This window comes from Babylonia areolata, chromosome 2 (assembly GCF_041734735.1).
Source record: "Babylonia areolata isolate BAREFJ2019XMU chromosome 2, ASM4173473v1, whole genome shotgun sequence".
In the NCBI taxonomy this organism is placed as follows: Eukaryota; Metazoa; Mollusca; class Gastropoda; order Neogastropoda; family Buccinidae; genus Babylonia; species Babylonia areolata.
Genome location: NC_134877.1, coordinates 35,565,769 through 35,587,756, shown reverse-complemented (window position 1 = coordinate 35,587,756; position 21,988 = coordinate 35,565,769). Strand labels below are relative to the sequence as shown.

Below are 21,988 nucleotides of genomic sequence, written 5' to 3'. Positions count from 1 at the left end.
GTTTTGTTTCGGCCGGCTTTGATGTTAACAGTCCTCCATATAACTCATCTTTAAGTTGCAGGCATGCGGTGGAACGTTACACTTCTTATGTTTTGGGAAAAAAAAAAAAAAAAAAAATCATTTGCACGTTCGTATTCAAATAAAAGAACAGGATAACCTATAATTGCAGCATCTGTCTCATTCTCAAGGTCTAATGCAGTGACCGCTCAGCGACACCAGCGTTGGGTATCCGAGTCGGAGAAAGACACTGATCAGCTGCCCCCCCGCCCCACCCCTCGGAGTCCGGCCGCCGCCTAACTTTTTTTTTTTTTTTTAAACATTTTTTCATGGCGGGGAAGTGGTGTTGCGTATATGGATCAGTCCACGAGCTTTGACGGCAATTTGAAACTGAAACTGGCAGGATTTATTTTGCAAATTGCAACTGCAACTCTGTGTCCTGGGAGCCGCATAGTTTGGGGGGCATCAGTTTGAGTTGTGACACCGGTACTGAAAACCATGTTCCCTTTACAACACGGAAATGTTTGGATGTCAAGCTTAATCAGCATCTGTTTTTTTTTGTTTTTGTTTTTATTTTTTTGACCACCCCAGTTACGTGCTCCCCTTTCCCTACTTTGCTAGAAATAGCAAATGACTATTGACATGACGCTCTCATCCTTGCTTGTATGCCCTTTTGTTTTGGTCACATGATGTACTGTGACGTCATCGGAATGGCTGCCTGCAGGGACTTCAAAATAGAATCTCACCTGTGTTAAAATGTTCACGAACGGATTGTTTTGAAGGTTTTATTTCATTGTTCAGCAAGCAAAAATAACGACAATATGGTTTCTGCACTGATATCTAGAATTGTTATGTAAGTATAATTCCTTGATTTTAGATCATAGAATGATTATGCTGATGAATTTTGAAAATATCGAGACCGTTGGAAACGGGGGTTATGATTATCGACAGGAGTGCCTTGGATCGAAGAGGTTTTCACTGTTCTGAATGGACTCAAGACAGATCCAGTTTATCAAACCCAATCCATAGAGAAATTGACCTCAATCTGCGATCTCTGAACGTTTCGATGCGATATTTGTATTGGGTTAGGTAACGTGGATCGACATTTACGAATCCGTATCGATCACGTGTGACTTATCACTTCAGCTTTAACAAATAGCTACAGTAACGATAACTCGAGTAACTTTATTGATAAAACTTTAAAACAAATTTCGCCAATATCAGATGTATGAAACCGGGATTGCCAATGCATTCGTTCCTCACCTCCACTACTTTCCTCCTTCCCGTTCTGCTACTACTATTTTCAGTACTGGCATTGCCAGAAACTGCCCTTCTAATAAGCATTCTACAGAACTCTCAGAACTCTAATGCTAACTTAGCAAAGCACTGCTAACTTAATGATATTGACTTGAAAGCTATTCAGTACCATACACTTACAAAGTGATATGAATCTGTTTTTAAACAGTGTTTTATGTGATGTATAATACCAAAGTAAGTATTATACAAGTTTGTGATTTTTCTTTTTTGCAGCTTGTGTTTGAAACACAATAATCAGAATCTGACACTGCTTTCATGTTTGGTTTCACTTTTTTTTGTGACTAATACCCACAGAATGTGTTGCACATCCTGTGACAGTGTACTCACTACTGTCAATGTCATTTCCATTTTTTTCTTTCACTTTTCAGTTTCAACCACACCTGAAACACTATGTTATTATCAGTGTTATTGTACTAATTGCACCTGTGAGATTTGAAAGGAGAATAAACAGTTTCAACTGGAGTGCTCATCTGGCTTGTCAACGATGACAAACTTACACTTAATTCTTCAGCATGTGCCCCAGTCAAGGCCAGTCATGACAAACAAGGCCGGCCCATTTGTATATTATAATGACAATTATGATATATAATCCTCCAAAGATTACAGCAATTTTGTGGACTGACATATATTAAAAGCTGAAGTGGAACCACTTTAGTTTATTGTGGCATATACTAATATGAGCATGACTGGTAGTGGTTGCTTGAAGGTGAATACTGACTAAAATTATGAGAAATGACATTCAATAAATTTCCTTATTTTCAGTGTATGACATTCATTCAGACTAAATATCAGTGTGCTAAAATAAAACATTGTATGCTGACATAAAGCATGGTACAACCCCCCCCTCCCCCCCCCCCGACCCCCCATCCCCCCCAAAACCAACCCAACCCAAATCATAACAAACAAACCGTACATGTATAAAAAAGAAAAAAAGTAGCACTGATGTATGGCACAATTTCTTTAAAAAAAAGGAAATAAGCAGGAATTCCATCACAATTTAATAGTGAAATACTACAGTGAGCCAGGTATGCTTGAAGCATCTGTGGGATAGATTTGCTGCAGCTACTGTAAAAAATAGTTAATGTCTAGCATCACTTGTTTACTTAGATATTGATTTAATAGCATATTGTTTATCATTCTTCTTTAATATCAATATTAAGCATGTTCATGTTTTGTATGTTTAATCATGTGAAAGTTATATATATATATTTTACCTGATGAATGACTTTTCGAGATCATACACGTTTGAAGAACAAATTCTGAACATTTCCCCCGAGTGGATGACAACAAATACTTGGTTGAGAGCATATTTCAGGCTCTGTTTGAATTTTTCCCCCCAAATGTTTTGGTTTTGGTTTTATTTTCTTAATGTGCAGGACCCATAGGCCATACATAACTTTTTTTCTCTCCAGAATCCTATTCTTCACTGAACTTTTAATGAATATGAAATGCATACTATGATATATTCAAGATACTGTACCGGTACATATTTTGCATTCACATTGGATAGTTCCCTGACAGTATATGAACTATGATGTGTATTTTATTTGAGAAAAAGATAGATCTATGCATCCAGCATTGAACTGTCCTCTTCATTAAACTTATTTGAACAGGACTGTTTGATTAAGAGAGCAGCTGAGCAGAGTTGTACCTGTGCACCAGGCATTACAAATGATTCACTGGACTGGAAACAGCTGTGCATCACAAGATGCTTTTTTTAGATGGGAGGCCATGACAGACTGCTGCTTTTATACTTCTGACTCAGTGATTGATCAATATATGGATGACACTACTCATTCAGTCATTATTTTCCGTCACGGTGGGCATTCATACATATCCGGATATCATTATATATTTAGATTTACACTCAGGGACCACACACACACACTGACACAGCACGTTAATGCACACACACACACACACACACACACACAACCACACACACACTCACTCTCTGTCTCACATACACACAGCCACACACACACCCTCTCACACTAACACACTTTAAGACCTATTCTCAGAGTTAACAGGGCTTGAAAAATATCCACCAGTCAGACTTTCTGGGATAACAGAAGCTTGGTCTCTCCACTTGTCCATTGGGGAACCTCCTGTCTTTTTATTTTAACTGCTCCACCCTGTCCACCCCAGGTTTTTTGTTCCTGTAATGTACTACTTATATAATGAATGATAAAGACCTCCCTCAACCACTGCTGTATTGACCCAAACAAATGGGACGCTGTAGCCTCTGATCACTCACTGTGGCGCAACTGGGTCAGGTCTGGTGTTGCCGCTTAAGAAGAGCACAGGATTAGCAATACTATTCTGAAATGCCAGCAATGCAAGAACGTACTTCATCCTCATACACCTGGACAGCACCAGCTACACCCCTGTCCACAGTGCCACAGACACTTCAGTGCTTGGACTGGACTTACAAGCCATATACAGATCACCCATTGTGAAGTTAATGCTCATCTTGCAAAGGAGAAAACAACACAATGAATTATGTCTGCTGACTTGTTATGGCACTGCTGGTAGTTGACTTTAATTAACTCAGTAACTGTCAGTGTCGACTTAGGGAGGGCAAGTACTGAAGTAGACATTTTGGGGTGCCAGTATGTATTTGTCATTAGATCTATTTATCCCCAGTACAGCTAAAATTATCTGGAAATTTCTTGCCCTGGTTATAATCACATATCATTCATGCACCAACACACCGACCACTGAAGACAGATATGCACTTATATACACACGTGTGTGCATACAAAAACTTTTAAAAATGTGCACATACACACTTGTGTACACGTACAAAAACGTTCAAAAGTTTAAGAATCACAGGCGGTTATAATCTCTTAAAACAGTTATGCTTATTTTCTGGTTTTTAATCAGTGTAACTAGGAGAATGCAAAGTGGCTTTGACATGGACAAGAAATGATTCTCAGGAGTTGAGTATGAGAGAAAACATATGTTCTTAATGAACGAAACCTGCTTTTATTTATTAGTCAGAATAAAACACATTTATTTTACTTTATTTCACAACTGATGTGTAATATGTGTAGTAATAATTTATGCTGTTACATGGTTTGTTTTGGTTTTCACTCGTTTAACAGAACACAACTTCACATCATGATAATGTGTGTATTCCATCACCTAAACAATTTAATCTGGAGGTTTTAGCAATAACTAATATGAGAATTGAGATGATCAGAGACTCAACAGGAACACATAATTTGATCTATGATTATGTTTATAAAAAGGATTATGTAATTTGATACTTAACTGATTTCATTTTCTCCTGTATAACATTGGAGGGGCTGCTCATATGTATGCTGCATTGAAATAGTTTGATTGAGGCCTAATAGTGAACATGTATGATGTAATTTGATAGATATATGTGTATAAGAAATTATGTAATTTGATACTTAATTGATTTTATTTTCTCCTGTATAACACTTGAAAGGCTTTTCTTATGTTGTATGGAATGAAAGTATGAAATTGTGTAAATTCTTCTTCTGACAGCCACATTGTTAACGGATTAGAAAATTTGATAGTACTTGTATGGCGCAAACTTCCCATATAATGGGCTCTTAGTGCCTGACAATACATACACACTGCTCACTAGAGCATAATATCATACCTCTGCACATTAAAAATATACCACATTGTGCAAAGTTAAATAATTCAGTGGAGATTTTGCTTGCTTACTATAACAAATAATTTATCATTAATAATATTATATTGTTATCAAGTAATCAACCATCAGTACGGTTTTTTATTTTGCGGACCAAAGTGCATGTGTGTGTGTGTGTGTGTGTGTGTGTGTGTGTTTTACTCATGGTCGAAGCTTATGATTGTAGCTGGTGTGTGCAGACTGGTTTTTGGCACTCTGTATCCAGCCTATGCTTCCTACAAAGCAGTCAGAACCAAGAATGTCAAAGAATATGTGAGTATTTAATTTTCACTCTGTATCTTTGTCATGACAAAATCATGAAATATGTGTGAATGGTTTGTCATCAAACAAATTTATTTAAGAACATTTCCATTGTGCTGCCGTCTTGCTACCGAGCAAACAACATTAATGAAAATCCATTTGAACAAACTAACTAGGAAAAACTACTGATTTGAATATAGATTTACACACATGAAAACACACACGCCCATGCTCACACATACACACACACACAGAGGGAACGTAAGCATATGTATGCAGGGATGGATGCACAAGTTGGCCACTTGTCTCTTAGCTGTCCGCTCACACCCATTCCCATCTCTAAGCAAATACTAGGAGAAGCTTAAGCCTTTGCTTAAGCCAACGCACAAACTCCCTACCCTTCCACCTCTTCTGCCCTCTCTTGCACAATTCACACACACATTCACACACACACATCCACCCTCACTACCACCCCAGCACCCACGCCAACACACAAACCATTCTCATGCATTTTGCATGTTAATTAAAATACAACTGATTTGATTGTTAAAAACGTAGACCTCTACAAGGGAATGTTGAGGTTTTATTTTTAACTTGGAGGGAGAAGTTTGAGACAGGTGCACCATGCAGGTGTGATTTGAGTGCTTGGGGAAAGGATGCTTTGTATGGTATTGTCTGCATGCTTTTCATTTGACTTTTGAGACTGGTTTGAATATATGTATATATGATTATATCTATATCTATTTTGATCTGTATACATATATCATTGAAGATTTCCCCTGACCCATTTCCTTTGGACAGAGAGGGGCGAAATGTCACAGTTTTTCGTCTTTCTCTACATAGGTACCACTAAGGGTGACACATTTCTCCCATTGCTTTATGCAGCTGTGAATACCTTGCCTGTAGAAGTCTGCAGGTTGCACCAGGAGCCACGACTTGACCTCAGAAATAAGCATTTCATCGCCTGGAAAGTGCTTACCCTTCAAAAATGAAAGAGATGGAAGTCAGATGGTGAGAGGTCGGGAGAGTAAGGTGGGTGAGGAAGGATTTCATAGCCGCAGTACCGTGCGTGTTGTAAACTTGGGCGTTGTCTTGCAGGAGCAGACACCTTAGGTTAGCATACCACACCTCTCAGTTTTGATGGCCTCCCACAATTTCTGCAGCATTGAAGCATAGTATGTCCCGGTAATTGGGGTACCCTTTGCCAGGAAATCCATCATCACTACTCCATGCTGATCCCAAAAGATCGTGAGCATGAGCTTGTCCGCTGAGGGTTGGTCATGTGTCTTCTTTGTAGATGCGAGTCAAAATATTCTGTTGCTTTGGCTGGGCTGTGGTCTCTGGATTATAGTGATGGACCCATGTTTCATCCTGCATGATTAGTCTGTTGAAGAAGTCTTCCTGGTTTTCTTGGCACATGGCCAAAAGAGCCTGGGAGCACGTGACTCATTTCTGCTTCTAGAAAGTTGTGAGCAACCAGGAAATCACTTGTGCAGACAATGTCCGCATGTGCAAATGGTCGTTGGTGATTTTTTCCACAGACCCCACACTGATCTTGGTATCTTGGGCTGGTTGGCGAATGGTTATGTGGCGATCTGCCAAAATCACAGCCTCCACTTACCAGATGGTATCTTCATCAGTCGCGGACTGTGGTTGCCCGGGAATGGGAGGTTTTTCTAATGATGTCCCACTACACTCGAACTGATGATGCCAGTGCTCGTCTGCCTCATATGATGGAGTATTCTCCCTTTCAGTCTTTTTCATCTTATCGAATGTCTCCCTTGGTGTGCAGCCTCTCAAGTATGGAAACTTGATAATGGCTCTACATTCAGCTGGCTTCATTATCACACCTTACTCCAGTTAAGCACCTGTAAAAGAGAAACTGTTTTTAGTTCTGAGATGAAAATTACCACATGAGCTATACAGATATGTATTATTATACATGTGCAATTCAACCTCCTGCAATAGGAAGTAAGTCAGGGGAAATCTTTAATGAACATCCCTCATATATATATATATATATTCTGCTTGGTTTGGTATTGGACTGTGAAAGTGTTCATCGGCAAGAAGAGAATAGTGTCATAAGTGTGCTTGTTATCCTCATGTCTTAAAAAAAAAAATCTTATAGCACCCTGTTGGGAGCATTGTTGAGATTTATGTATGTAGAGAAATCTGAATACTCCATGTGTGTCAGTTTATGTTTGTGAGTTTTACACTACCATTGAGCTACTTATGTGGTGTTCAGGTGAAATGGATGATGTACTGGATAGTGTTTGCCCTCTTCACCTGTGTGGAAACATTCTCTGATGTGCTGCTTTCATGGTGAGTTCACTTCTTTGTTTATCTGACATAGTGACAATAGAAAAATGATGGAAACATAGAGTAAAGTGGGGGTGAGGAGGATGTAACCCAGTGAAGGTTATAATTGACAGTTCTGAGTGGGGGATGAGGGGCAACATTACAGCAGAATGTAAATGACAGTTCTCAGTGGGACAGGTTGACAGGTGCAATAACCAAATGGCTGGTGTTGACTTTCTGAGGGTTGTGACACCTGATAGTTTAACTTTATTTTTTTTAAGGGTGGAGTAAACTTACTGTCATTCTGCATGAGTAAAAAGCCACTCTTACATAAAGGTGAAATAGTGAGTCGCAACCCATGAACGCAGAAGTGAGAGGTTGGGGGCCAAGGGTGTGGGTAGGTGGGGGGAAGTGTCATAGTAAGTGACAGTTCTGACACCACATTACTACAACTACGCCGATATTGTTCTGTTATGATGTTTCTTTGTTGTAAGTGCCTGATATACAGAATGCCATTGCACAGACTGACCAGTGGCAGTGATATTTCAGGATGCCCTTCTACTATGAGGTGAAGATCGTCTTTGTGGTGTGGCTGCTGAGCCCCATGACCAAAGGGTCCAGCTTCCTTTTCAAGAAGTTTGTCCATCCACACCTGGCACGCAGAGAAAAGGTCAATGGGTCAGGGGGCTTCCTCCTTCACCGCTGATCACACTGGGCTCTGTCAACACTGCTTGATAAAAATAATACTGATAATAATATATTTTATATAATACTTGTTGTTTGGTGCTTTTTCCATGGTACAATGCGCCCCCCCCAAGAAACAATACACATGCAACAGCACATAATAGCATACAACATTATATAAAAAAAACGAGAAAAAAAGACACTAATAAAAATTGCAAATTACATTAATCATCAAATCAAAAGTGTATAAACACACATAGGTAGGCAGGCATGCACATTGCACAAGGACTTCATTAGCGATGGAAATAAAAAAGAAATGGGGGAGACACAGACAAGCAGATGACTAAGCTTCATCACATCCATAGATCATGTTGATAAGATATGTTTTAAAATTTGTTTTGAAAGAGGAGAAAGTTGGTCTGTGACAGAGAGATCCAGAGGAAGAGATTTCCAGATAGTTGGAGCTTGATACTGAAAGACCCTTTGATCTTGATGAGGAGAGTAAAAGGTCTATCCACTATACAGCATTATCTTTTAACAGTCATGTTACTTGATATATTTCCAGGGCAACTTATCTAAAATCGCATAGCTATTTGGGAGGATCGGGTATCTTATTGAGATAGTATCTGTGCATTTGATTGGCTTGCAGACGGTGGACAACTTATAACTGAGACTGAGTTGTTGCGAAATTTTGGTCAAGAGGAGCAAACCGATAGGCCTAGTTTGCATAGTTTGATATGTAAGTGTATTTAATCAAACTGGGAGTATAATACAACCCCCCCGCCCCTATTTTTTTGTCGGACAGGGGCATGTGATAGCCTGTCAACTTGGACATTATGTTGCACACTTGCACTGGTCACATGTTTGTTCTTTGGTCACTGCGTACTTCATTCATCTGATGCATTTTGTTTGTCCATGCTTAACAAAACAAGAGCAATGGACCATGCATAGTACTACCCTGTACTGTTTGAACAGTTAGTATTTATTTATTTTCATATAAACCCAGTGTAGGCAGATGTGATGTAGCAGATATGGCTCAGTCTACATGCTTTGAAAACTTGAAAGTCAAACTCAAACTGAATGTGGAACGCTATGACTAGACAGACACCTGTTTTCAGTGTGAGTCATATGGTGCAGCTGTGTTATTGTTTGCCCGATTTTAGATTGTCGCTCTTACTGTCATACTTGTCCATGACAGAGAGGTGCTTTTGTTGACATGGAGTGTTTTACTGCCGTACTGCATATGCCAAAAAACAGATTATTTGCAGACCAGTATAGTGTTTCTTAGGTGTTTACATAGAGCATGCTGTTGCAGTTACATATTATAATTTAATCCACATTTGTTCGTCTCTGTCTTGTGTTAACCGAAACAATTGTATTGTACTGAATCATATGTACTGCACTAAGTAAGCTATGCTATATTCTGTTTTTGTTAGAAAAAAAAGATCTGATGATTTTTTGTGAATTCTTGGCTACTCTTACCTTGGGAGTCATACCACTGTAATTAAGGCTAAAAAGTAATAATTGGTAAATGAATATCACTGAACATTATATTTTTTCTGCTGTTGCTTTCTTTACTTCATCAGGTAGAGTTTAGAACAAAAATAGCCAGAAACAGTGTCTTTTACATGCGAAAGATTACCTTGGGAGACATACCACAAGTAATTAAAAAGTAACAATTGGTAAATAAATATCACTGAACATTATATTTTTTTTCCCTCTCTACTGTAGTTTTCTTTACTTCTTCAGGTTTTTGTGCAGAACTAAAGTGAAGTAATGTCTTTAACATGCACAAAATAGGCGTGTACAAAACAGGGTATGGGGACTGAGTTATTGCGTGAAAGATTTTCAGATGAAGCAGATAACAGGTGGATGTGGAAGGGATGAGCATAGCCCTGGGATTTGGACCAGGGCTGGGTTGCGTGAGCGATCTTTGGAGCACTAAGTGTGATTAGTGTTAAGAATATTCATCAGTCTGTGGAATTAGGGAGGAGACAGGAACATTCTCAACGCAAAGCAAACATAGCGCTGATGTGATTGTTCATCATGCAACCCAGCCCTGTGTTCATGTTTCCAAGGGCTCTTGTCTCTGGCTTTGTCCTCATTTTATATCTTCCCACCCACCCTCCCTGCACATATATGTATACACTCACTACACTGATGGGGAACACTTTCCCCTGATACCAGAAAGTAGGTGTCATTGTTGTTTTTGTGTCCATCTGCTGTTGGATATTTGGTTATTTATTTATTTAGAAAATGTTTTATGGTTAAGTATGAAAGTTTTTTTTTTAAACACCTGGTGTTGCCACAGGTTTCTTTGGGTTTACTTTGGTACACCATGCACACACACACACACACACACACACACAGAGTCAGAGTCAGAGTCAGAGTCACAATTACACAGACACAGACAGACAAGACAGACAGACATACACAGACACACACACAGACACACACACAGCACACTCACACACACACACACACAGAGACACACACACACAGACACAGACACACACAGACACACACATACACACAGGTGTGTGTAAAATCTTGCCTTTACAGACATGCACTCATTTTATTTATTTGTCTTATTTGTCTATATATGCAGTTTTTCTACATTATTTTTCAAATCATATTCATGTCAGTGTAGTTTTGTCACATTGCTATTGTTTTTATTTGTTGATAGAAAATTGATGACATGATTGCCCAAGCCCGCAGTCAGAGTTACACGACATTGCTGACTCTAGGAACTCGAGGTCTTGCCTACGCTTCCCAGATGGTCGTCAGAACAGCTATCATGGTGAGTGAGTGTTATATCTGGTTCTTGTCTCTGTTTTATGCTATGTTGAATGTTTGTATGTTATACATATTATAGATAAACATACAACAGTTTGTGGTAGATTTGTTCGTACTCTTCAGAATATTTGTCTTCTTTTCAGGTTTTTGTGTGTGCATTTGTCCTTCCATGTAATTTTTGTCACTGGAAGTCATATTAGACATTGTGTATGTGTGTGTGTGTGTGTGTGTGTGTGTGTGTGTGTGTGTGTGTGTTGATGGTATGAAAATGTATTGAGTGGACCATACAAAAAATATGTTTATAAGAATACTGTTATTCTTTTGAAGATTCATGAAAAAACACAAAGAAAAAACAACAACAAAAAAACCCATACAGTTCCTATCTCTCCACTCCACCTTACCTGCTTCACCTACTCCAGAAATACAAGGAAACACCTTCCTCACTCCCCTCACAATCATTACATCATGCAACAGTTAATGCCCAGTTAAATTCCCAACTTACTGTGGTTCAACCCTGTGTAAGTCAGGAGGGCTTTACGTCTTTATTTTCTGAGTGTCCAGCAAGCTGTCCGCAAGCAGTCCAAGGCTTGTGGTATGTGTTTCAGGGTCAGAGCAAACTGGTGGATCATCTACGACGTAGCTACAGCACGAGCGACCTGTCCAATGACGGTTCACATGTACTGCAACGTCATAAAGCACTGGATGAGGATGGGGAAGATGAGCTTGGTAAGCGATGGGGAATGAGAGATCTGGGAAATAATGGGTGGACTGGAACTGGGTTCATACAAAGTCCTGGAAGTCTAGGAAAGTTTTGGAAAAAAAAGAAAAGTTTTGCCTTTCAGGGTCCAGAAAAGTTTGAATTTTAATAAAAATGCTTGTCCCAAGTACGACTCAACAAAGAGCTTAATAATGGACTGACAAAAACAAACAAACAATCAGAAATACTAAAAATAATGGAAATTAAACATTAATACTGGGATATTCCCTGATCTTTTGTGAGTGGTTTAGCAGACAAATTTTTAAAATTCAGTTTGACTTTGCTTTTGGTATGGAAAATTTTCTGTCTGGTTTTGAGAAAGTCTGGAAAAAATATGGACTTTTATTTGACCAGTACTGTGGGAACCTTTAATGGAAAGAGAAAGTAGGATGATGTGAAAGGGGAGGAATATTTGGGAAAACTAGGTGAGGCCAAAGCTACCACCTGTCTTGCTTTTTCTCATTCCAAGAAAGCTATGTAAGAAAAAATACGAGACAAAAAAACAAAAACAAAAACCCAAAACAACCACCCTCAAACAGGCAGTTTTAAAGTCTGGAACCAACACGATCGGACCAGAGAGCAGCATGTGATCCCAGGGTATCTGCGAACTGGCTACAACCATCTCAGTAGCTCAGGCAGGTCTAAATCTGTTGACCTGGGTGATTGGGAAAAAAAAAGAATTGCCCTTCAACCCACCAGGCACAGACAAGATTCTAACCAGAGAGATGATCAAAGAAATACTGCAGATCAGTCGGAGTCTATCCTTTGTCACATTGAACTCTTGCCATCTATTACCTTTATGAAGGTGAAGGAATGTATCTGCATGGGAGTTCTTTTTGATATGCTCCTTTTTGTTTTATCATTATTATTATTTTAATTATCATTATTAGTCAGAAATGGTTTCCTTTGTTGTGTGCAGATAATCGTCTTCAGGAAGACCAGGCAGAACTTGACAACAGGTCAAAGGTCATGCGTCTCACCCGTAGTAGCAGCAGTGCATCGACAGGTATTTCATCAGCAGGGTTACAGATAGGATTCAGAATGTACATAATTCATTGACTTACTGGCTTGCGGATTGTGCTGGAGGAAGGTGGCAGAATGGTTAAGACGCTCATTTGCCAATACAGAGAGTCCCTGAGGGTCTAGGTTTGAATCCAGCTCTTGCCCTTTCTCCCAGGTTTGACTGGAAAATCAAACTGAGCATCAAGTCATTCAGATGAGATGATAAACTGAGGTCTTGTGTGCAGCACGCACTTGGTGCACTGGAAAAGATCCTGTGGCAGCTGGTGTTGTCCTCTGGCAAAATTCTGTAGAAGAAATCCATTATGATAGGTACACAAACATATATGTATGCACTCAAGGCAAGGAGCATGCACAATTTTAAAGATACAAACTGCATAGTAATACAATATTAAGAGGGTGCACAGATATTCACAACACACACCTTTCACCTCACACGCGCACACACGCACGCTCTAAGTTTGTCAGAATATAACACAAATGATGAAACAGCTTTAAGGTGTGAGACGCTGTCTCTGTATGTGAGAGGCAGGCTGTGAAGCAGATAGCAGGACTGCTCAGACTGACAGTGTGTGTGTGTGTGTCTGTGTGTGTCTGTGTTATATGTTATATGCATGTGTGTGTGTGTTATATGTGTGATGTGTGTGTGTCTCTGTGTGTGTCCCCTGCAGGCCTGCACAGCGTGAAGGAGGAGGATGAAGAGGATGAGGAGGTGGTCACTATCACAGAGGAGTACATCTACCCTGTCACCACACAGCTCTCGCCCAAGGAGGTATGATGGCACGAACCACACTCCTCTTCTTTCCAGTCCCTCTCACCCCAGTACCCACCCCACCCACATCCGTCCTTGGCAGTCTCCAAGTACAGAAAAAGAACATATATTCTTGTCATTTTATATATTGTGTGTAAATAATGATATATTCTTTATATTTTGTGTTTGTGCTTGTGTGTTTTGTCTTTTTTACATTTTCTGCTGGGAATTAAGAATCTGGTGTTTCTGTTACCATCAGTTGTTAAGTTAGTTATTACTGTTTTATTATAAAGTGAATGTTTATACCATGAGGAGAGAGGAAATCTGCAAGAGGAGTTTCAAAAAGAGAACTGGATTCTGAAGCAGAACTGTAGAATTTAAGATTGGCAGGAGGCTCAAGATCAAAATGATAAGTTGAGTAGCAAGTATGAGCTAAGTATATGTTCAGTCTCATTTGGTTGTCTGAATGACTGACTGTGCATGGGTATGTCTGTGTCATGTGTGTGTGGGATTGGGGGCGTTAACCTAAGAGCAGGTATTGATTTGCTGAAATAAACTACAGATATTTAAAGTTAAATCTGGACAGTAGTTGTCAAAATACACTGGAAATGTACCATATTGGTGCATAAGCTTGATACTGTGTAGAATATACAAGACAAAGCTGAAAGAAAATGCAAGAGCAGTCATTTCTCAGCATGTACTGATGTTGGTTTAGAAATCAGACTGCCAGCATTTCCAGAATAATGTGTGTGTGTGTGTGTGTGTGTCTGTGTGTGTGTTTGCGTGTGTCTCTGTGTGTGTTGTATCATGTCTGTTGTCAAATATCTGATGTCTGAACCTCAGATCTGTATCTCTGTTGATGTGTTGGTAAAGGAAGTATTGTGGAGAGTGATTTGTTCAGTGTCACATTTTTGGGGGTTTGTTTTGAGTTGTTTAAGCGCACATAAAGATGAATTTAAATGAATTAGTCTCTCAGATCTAAAAGTCAAACAGGCGAGTAAAAGCAACCAATCATGATGAAATCTTGATTAACTTTCAGAGAAGAGTGTACCATCTGTCTTTATAAGGTATGGACTTGTGTTTCTGTTCATATTCCTCTCCTGGCCCCTCCCAGGTGCAGATTTTATGAACTGAAGCTTGCAGCTGCATTGCTGGGATTTTTCCTTCAGATTCTGTTTATGTGTAGGTGTACTTCCTTATTTTGTTATTCCGGACTCATTTGTGTAAACAAAGTGACTATGCAATCAACCAGTCTCAGTGTGTGTGTGTGTGTGTGTGTGTGAGACAGAGACAGAGACAGAGAGTGTATGTGTGTGTATATAATAGAGATAAATGAAATCTAAAGTTGTTGTTTTCATTGGCAGAATGGTAGTAATGAAATAAACTCTCCTGTCACTGCCTCTTTATGATGATGGTGTAAACAAGATGAGAGGACAGTGGTCAAGGTCATAGAATATTTATTAAAAACAACAACAACAACAACCGAAAGCCAAAAACAAAAACAAGCAAACAAAAAAACTAACAAACCCCCCCAAACAAACCCCCCCCCCAAAAAAAAAAACCAAACCCTCAGCCAATCCCCCCTCTCCCCCCCCACAACCCTCCCCCTCCAAACAAACAAAAAAAAGAAGAAACAAAACGCTTTAAGGCACAACAGGAATAGCATGTAACATCCAGATTTCACCAGTAGTGACTATTGTGACTAGCCATGTTGAGAGCATGATCTTTGTTGTAATTCAAGGTCAAAGGTCAAGGTTAAAATTGCATCATGGCACATCGACAGAAAAAAGCTAACAGGTACAGCAAACAGCACATTCTGTATTGAATTGTTATCAATCTTGGTACAGTGATTTAGCATCACATGAGCATTAATCCAGTGGAGTGTCAAAGACAGACATCAAAGTTTAAGGTCACTATATAGCACAATGGGGGGGAGAATGTAGCAGTATGACAGTGTATGAATTTAAAATGCCCTGTTGGAAGTTGATTTGCTTTGGGGTGCTTTTTAAAATTTTTTTTATTGCATTCTTCAATCTCTTCGGGTTTAGTTTAGTATTACATACCAGTCTTGGAGACCTTTTCCCTCTCATTGGTCATTCGTGTTTATTGTCATGTAGGCTTTGAGATCACAGTGAGGCAGTGCACTGACTGCAAGAAACATTTTTGCTGCTGCTTATGGAAATAACTACTAAAAGTGGCCTATAGTGTTGGTTGCCTGCGGAATGCCTGCTTTTCCTGCAAAGTTTGAAGTAATCGGTGTTCATCTAGCTCTAGGCCTTACTTTTGTCGATGACAGTTGGATACTGTCATTTTTCTGAAGGTCAAAATCTGAAGAACCACAGAGAAAAAGACTGTAAACAGTCTGAAGATCACTGGAGTTTGATGCAGAAAGGTGTGAGGTCATACCTGTTTAATAAGTGTATCTTGCCTTTCCTGGTCAAAGACCAATGGTGAACAATAAACACCCACCCAAAAGACCCTCTGCAGAACAAAATTTTTGACATTACAAATAACTACACAAATAAGACCTGCACAAACACCTTGTCCTTGCTGTCATGTAGTAAATCTCAAATCATTTTTTTCCTGGTATTTGAGATTTGAAGTGATGTAAATTTGAGCAATAGCGATTAATTGTTTATATGCAGGAGTAAGAGAATGAGAGAGAGAGAGAGAGTGTGTGTGTGTGTGTGTGTAAATATGATTTAATGCATGGGATGAGCCTTTGGTTTTGTCTGTTGACATGCTGCTTGTGGGCAACAAAGGGAGAGGACTCTGGACTCTCCACTCGCTCCTCTTCCTCCTCCTCCATGCTTTCCTCCCTCCCTGCTGATTCCCCCACCTCCTCCTCCCAGCCTTCTCGCTCAGAGTCATGGTCCACACCCCCCTCCAGCCCCGTTAGCAGTCATACTGGCAGCGGCAGCAGCAGTGGTCGTGAGGGGGCCAGGTATTCTTTGCGCTCCAGGTCAAGGTCACTGTCGGGGGCCAGTGCTGGTGGGGCAGCCTCAGCGTCTTCCAGCCGCTACAGACACTCCACCTCCTCTCTCTACTCCTCCTCCTCCTCTCTGTCCCCCTCCTCTTCTCTGTACCGCACCTCCTCCTCCTCCTCCTCCCATCTTCACTCCTCCCCCCACCACACCTCCTCCACCTCCTCCCTGTCCCACAGTGGTGCTGGGGGGGCGGGCACCTGGTCCAGTCTTGGCAGTCTGTCGTCGTCACGGCAGCAGCAGAGGAGGTGGAGCTCTGTGTCCAGTTCAGGGTCTCGGCCCCGCTCCTCCAAGTTCTGACGTCTGTGGTGGGGGTGGTTGTTGGTCTGGGTGCTGGTGTACTGTGTGGTCTGGATGCTCCTGCTCTGTGTGGTGGTGCTGGTGGTCCTCACTGTCTCCAGGCCTCCAGGAAAGGTGCGGAGAGGTGTCGTCCTCTATCTTGAGTGTTGTGCAGGCTGCTGTGGAGAAAAGCTCCTCTGGTGTTGTTTTCTGCTCTTTTTTTTTTTTTGGTTTGTTTTTCTGGTGTTGTGCGGCTGTCTTTTTTCAGACAAAGGAGGTATTAATTGAACATGGTATGGTGTGTGTTGCCAGTGTCTTTCTTTTTTTTTTTTTTTTTATAAATATTTTATTCATCCCCACAGCTCAGCATATAACTGCACCACCCACCTAACGTAGCAGATACATGTTGCACTGTTGTAGTGATGGCGGTGGTCATAGTCTTTTCTTTTTTTTTTCTTTTCTCCCTAATGTCTTATCTTTGTCTCCCTATGGTCTGCATGTTGATAGCAGCAGTTATGTCTCTGATTTGCTGATGATGACCATGGCTTCAAGAGGTTTTGTTGTTTATGTTGTCCTTGTGTTGGATCTCTAAAGCATCTTTTAAAGTTTAGGGATAAGAATTAAAACAAATTTTCATTGCACTGTGTGACTTAAGTTTGTGTTGCAGTGGTTTTTAGGGCACCAAATAGCTTAATTTGATTAGATTTGATATGACACCCAACAAAAGTGGTTCTGTTGTACAATCAGAACTTGGTTTGTGTTAAGGTTGTGTCATTGTGCTGCTTTGTTATGGATACAAACAGACACAGTTTTATTTTTCCCAGGCTGTGGATGTACAACAAAGGTCTGTTGTCTGGGGCATCATCTGTTTAATGTGTGACAAGACCCAGTAACATGATCTGGCCTTTGTGTTGTCATGTTGAGTGTGTACATGCCTTGTGTGTGTATGTGTGTGTGTGTGTTGGGGTTGAGGTTGGGGATGGGGTCTTTGTGTTGGATATATATATACACCTATGTACATGCTCTGTGTGTGTATGTGTGTGGGTTGGGGTGGGGGTCTTTGTGTTGGATATACATCTATGTAGATGCCCTGTGTGTGTATGTGTGTGAGTTGGGGTGGGGGTCTTTGTGTTGGGTATACATCTATGTAGATGCCCTGTGTGTGTATGTGTGTGAGTTGGGGTGGGGGTCTTTGTGTTGGGTATACATCTATGTACATGCCCTGTGTGTGGATGTGTGTGGGTTGGGGTGAGGGTCTTTGTGTTGGGTATACATCTATGTGCATGCCATGTGTGTGTATGTGTGTGGGTTGGGGTGGGGGTCTTTGTGTTGTCACGTTGAATGCGTACATGCATTTGTATGTGGGCCGGGGTAGGGTCTGTCTTTGTGTTGTCATGTTGGAAGTGTACTTCTCTTGTGTATGTTAGTGGGCTGGAGTAGGGATGGGGTGGCATTGTACAGACGAGGATCATATTACTAAAGCCCTGTGAACCTGTCTGCCTTGTCTGTGGAGTCAGCATGCCACATGATGGTGAGCACTGCCAGTGGGGAAAGTAGTGGTGCATACCTTAGTTCTGGCCTCTGTGCAGCTGGCAGTCCATTTCACTGTCCCTGTAACAAACAGCAGCCACTGAGTGGCATAATGCTGATCTGTATTGTGTTGTGGTGGTGTTCTGTTCCATCAGCCGTAAGACAGCCTCATCTTCTTATTATTTTTTATTTTTATATTGGGCCTGTCTTAGTCAGAAACCAAACTAAGTGCTTTACAGACACTGAATTATTTATGCTCCAGGCTGCTTATCTGGGTATAGTCGAATGACAGCTGTTTGTTTCCTTTCCTGTATCATTCTGTCATGCACAAGTGCACACATGTAAAAATTAGAGTGGATTTTTCTTCAGAATTTTGTTAAAAAGAGCCCTTTTGTTACTGGTTTTTTTCAATTTTTTATTGTTATTATTTTTTACATGCACTAAGTGAATGCTTCACATGGGACCATGGTCTATTGTCTTATCTGAATGATTAGCATCCAGACGACCATTCAAGGTGTAGTGGGCCTGGGGAAAAATTCTGGCGTGTATGGGATTTGATCCCACACCCTCAGATTCTCCCACTTTCTTGGTGGAGACAATACCACTAGGCCACCACTCCACTTTATTGAGTCTGCAAGGTGCTACAAAAAAACCAGAGTTGTGGCTGTGCAAAGTTCTGTGAAGCCTTCACCTGTTCTGCTGTGTGGTGCACAGTGCTGGGTGTACTGACTACTGTCTCTCTCCTGTGGGTGCTGTCCTGTGCTCTGTGTGAACCAAAGTCAAGTGATTTTGATGTTGCACATTTTATATTTTGCACAGCATGCATGTTGTGTTTTATAGTTCTAGCAGAAATATATATCCCCAGGTCTTCTTCTTTGAAATGGATATTGTGCTGCTTTTTGATTTTATTCTTTACAATTTCTTTTTTTGTTCTTCATCTTTGATCTTTAGTAGCGTGGGAATGGATCAGTTAACAGAGAGTTACATTGGTTCTTTGAGAGTGTTGCACTGATCAATTTGGTGCAGTTGAGCATCATGCCAAGGGTGGCAACTCTGTTACATGCAGTGGGTTTGAAGATTGGATGTTGTGTCCCTTACTTAATGTTCCTGTGTTGCGTACTGTGTGTGTGTGTGTGTGTGTGTGTGTGTGTGTGTGTGTGTGTGTGTTTCTATGACTTTCATTCTTTCCCTTGTCAAAAAATCATGAGGATATGTATGTGAGCCTATAATTAGTATGAAGTGTTTTATTATTGTTGTTTTTTCAAAGTGTCAGTTTTTTTCTGTACATGTACCTTAAAAAAGAAGGCACACTAAAAATACAAGTAAGTACTGATGATACTAATAAAACGTGTGTAAAGTTGTAAAGGAAGCCATCCGAACACAATCTGTTCAATTGCATGTATTGTTTTTTTTTTTTTCAATCATGTACTAAGTATTAGTATTACGCACAGTTTGTGTGCTGAGGCTTTTTGATCCATTAAAAGGAAACTTTTCTTTCTTACGTATGCAAAGGTACTGGCTTTTAAGCATTTTCTAAATCTTGCTCTCTGTGTGTCTTTGTGTGATCTGTGCTTATTAGCTTTACAGCTCTGTATATATTTTCTTTCTTTGTATTTTTTCCATTTTGTAAACAGATACAGTATTGTGGTGCAGTTTATACAGATTACAGAAATGAAATGGGTACTTTGTCATGGACTGGGTAATGCCAGTTTCTCACCACTATAGAAAAGCAAAATTGTGTGTGTGTGTGTGTGTGTGTGTGCACGCGCGTGTTTGTTTTGGATAGTTCATATGTAATTTGTAAGTTTGGCTATCACATCTTGTTGTTCAAATTGCTCAGGTGTGCATTTTATTTATGAGTTGTCTGGCTTACTTAAGAATACTTTCAAATGAAGTTAATAATCATTTGAATCTTTGACACTGACAGCAGTGGACTCATTTACAAGTGACTGCTTTAGGTGTTCTTTCTGCTGTCTGTTTTAGAGAAGCTGGCTTTGGATCAGGTTGTTTACAAACGAATAAACACAAAATAGTAAATCTGTTAACTGGCAAAAGAAAGAAACAAAAAAATATAGGACTAGGTTACCAACTAGCAAATAAACTGAAGTACCATGTATTTGTTGCTTCAGTTCATTACCTCTGGTGGCATCTAGAGAGCTATGACAGGGAAACATTAAGAACTATTTATGCATACGCAAGTAGGTTTTGCTCTCATGTCATTCCATTTTGTTTCCCACTTCCATTTTTTAAATTTATCAGTGGGAGCTTCTAGTCTTCTTGCATGCAATACATTATTGTGTTCAGTGCTTTGATTCATTTTCAGATTTTTCCTAACAAGGCTTGGCACTATATACATTCAAATAGTATTATTGTTTTTAGTATTAATAATATATTATTAAACTCCTAACTCTGAACTGCTCATAAAACATACATGCATCTTGTGCGCTTGGGCACACACTTACACTGCACTGGTCTGGTGTGTAGATGCACACAAAGAGACATGTATGTATGGATTCATGCAAACACAACACACATATATACATGCAGACACAGACAGACAGACAGACAGACAGACAGACAGACAGACACACACACACACACACACACACACACACCAAAAAGACGACAATGTATTTTTTGTGTGCCCTGAATGATTCAGCTGTGTGTCGTGTTACCAATATCACATTGTGTCATGTTACCAATCATCTAACATCCTCCATGGGTGTGTTTCAGCAAAAGCAGATCAACATGTACGGCACAATCCCTCGCTCCTACACCCGCAAACGGATCTCCCGGAGCTCCATCCTGTGAGAGAGGGGGAAGGAACGGGAGAGGGAGCCACCACGACCACCAGTCTTTCACCACCATCACCACCTCCCTGATTCATCCCCCCCCATCCCCTACCCCCCCCTGTTCTGTCCTTCCCTGTTTTGTGCACGGCCAGCGGCGGCTGACAGACAACTCTCTCTTGTCACATGTCCCCTGTTGCAAACAGGAGGGTTTGTGTGTGTGTGAGTGTGTGAGAACTGGAAACTTCCCAAGTATTGATGAGTTTGTGGCTGTGAGGTGCTCTCCGCTGTCTTCCTCCTGTCTTGGGAGTGTGTGGTAATATGTCTGTGAACAAAAGAAAAAGACTGTGTAAGGTGGTGTACGTAGGTGATGAAACTCTCGTCTGTCTCCGTAGTGTTGCATGCTCTTTGTTTGAGAAGAACATGATGTGTGTGTGTGTGTGTGTGTGTGTGTGTGTGTGTACCGTAGTAATGTTTGTGCATGACTGTGTAAATACTTGTTTTTAGTGGTGTGTATGTATGTGTGTGTGCAAGTGCACATGAAAGCATGTGTATGAGAAATGGATATTGAGATAATGGACTGATAAATTAAATGATTTTTAGAATTGAAATTTGGAGTATTGGGCATTCCTTATTTCGTCTTGATCTGCTTGATAAAAAACAAATCTTGTGATGGGAGGTGAAAGTATTAACAGGATTAAAGGTGAATTAATTTTTTCACTCTTTTATAACACTTTTTGGAAATGATGGTTTTTTTTTGTGCTCACATATTTTTCCACAGAGAAGAATTGGATGGTCACCTGCATTAGAATTGTAAGTTTATTTATGAGGAAGAAGACAGAGAGAGAGAGAGAGAGA

General features: G+C 40.3%; 1 protein-coding gene across 2 annotated transcripts; it reads left to right on the top strand.

Moving 5' to 3' along the window:
- Nucleotides 1-709: 709 nt before the first annotated feature.
- On the top strand, nucleotides 710-21,978 carry LOC143300621 (receptor expression-enhancing protein 1-like). 2 transcript variants are annotated; one of them, XM_076614419.1, is made up of 10 exons: nucleotides 710-850; nucleotides 5,182-5,254; nucleotides 7,488-7,564; nucleotides 8,090-8,210; nucleotides 10,911-11,024; nucleotides 11,626-11,746; nucleotides 12,697-12,783; nucleotides 13,469-13,569; nucleotides 16,311-16,946; nucleotides 21,075-21,184. In XM_076614419.1, exons 1-9 carry the CDS (start codon nucleotides 819-821, stop codon nucleotides 16,830-16,832), a joined length of 1,248 nt encoding a protein of 415 aa, XP_076470534.1. In that variant the 5' UTR covers nucleotides 710-818; the 3' UTR covers nucleotides 16,833-16,946; nucleotides 21,075-21,184. The 2 variants fall into 2 exon arrangements, with proteins under 2 accessions (XP_076470534.1, XP_076470542.1); XM_076614427.1 differs by lacking the exon at nucleotides 16,311-16,946 and having other exon boundaries at nucleotides 21,075-21,978.
- The last annotated feature ends 10 nt before the right edge of the window (nucleotides 21,979-21,988 follow it).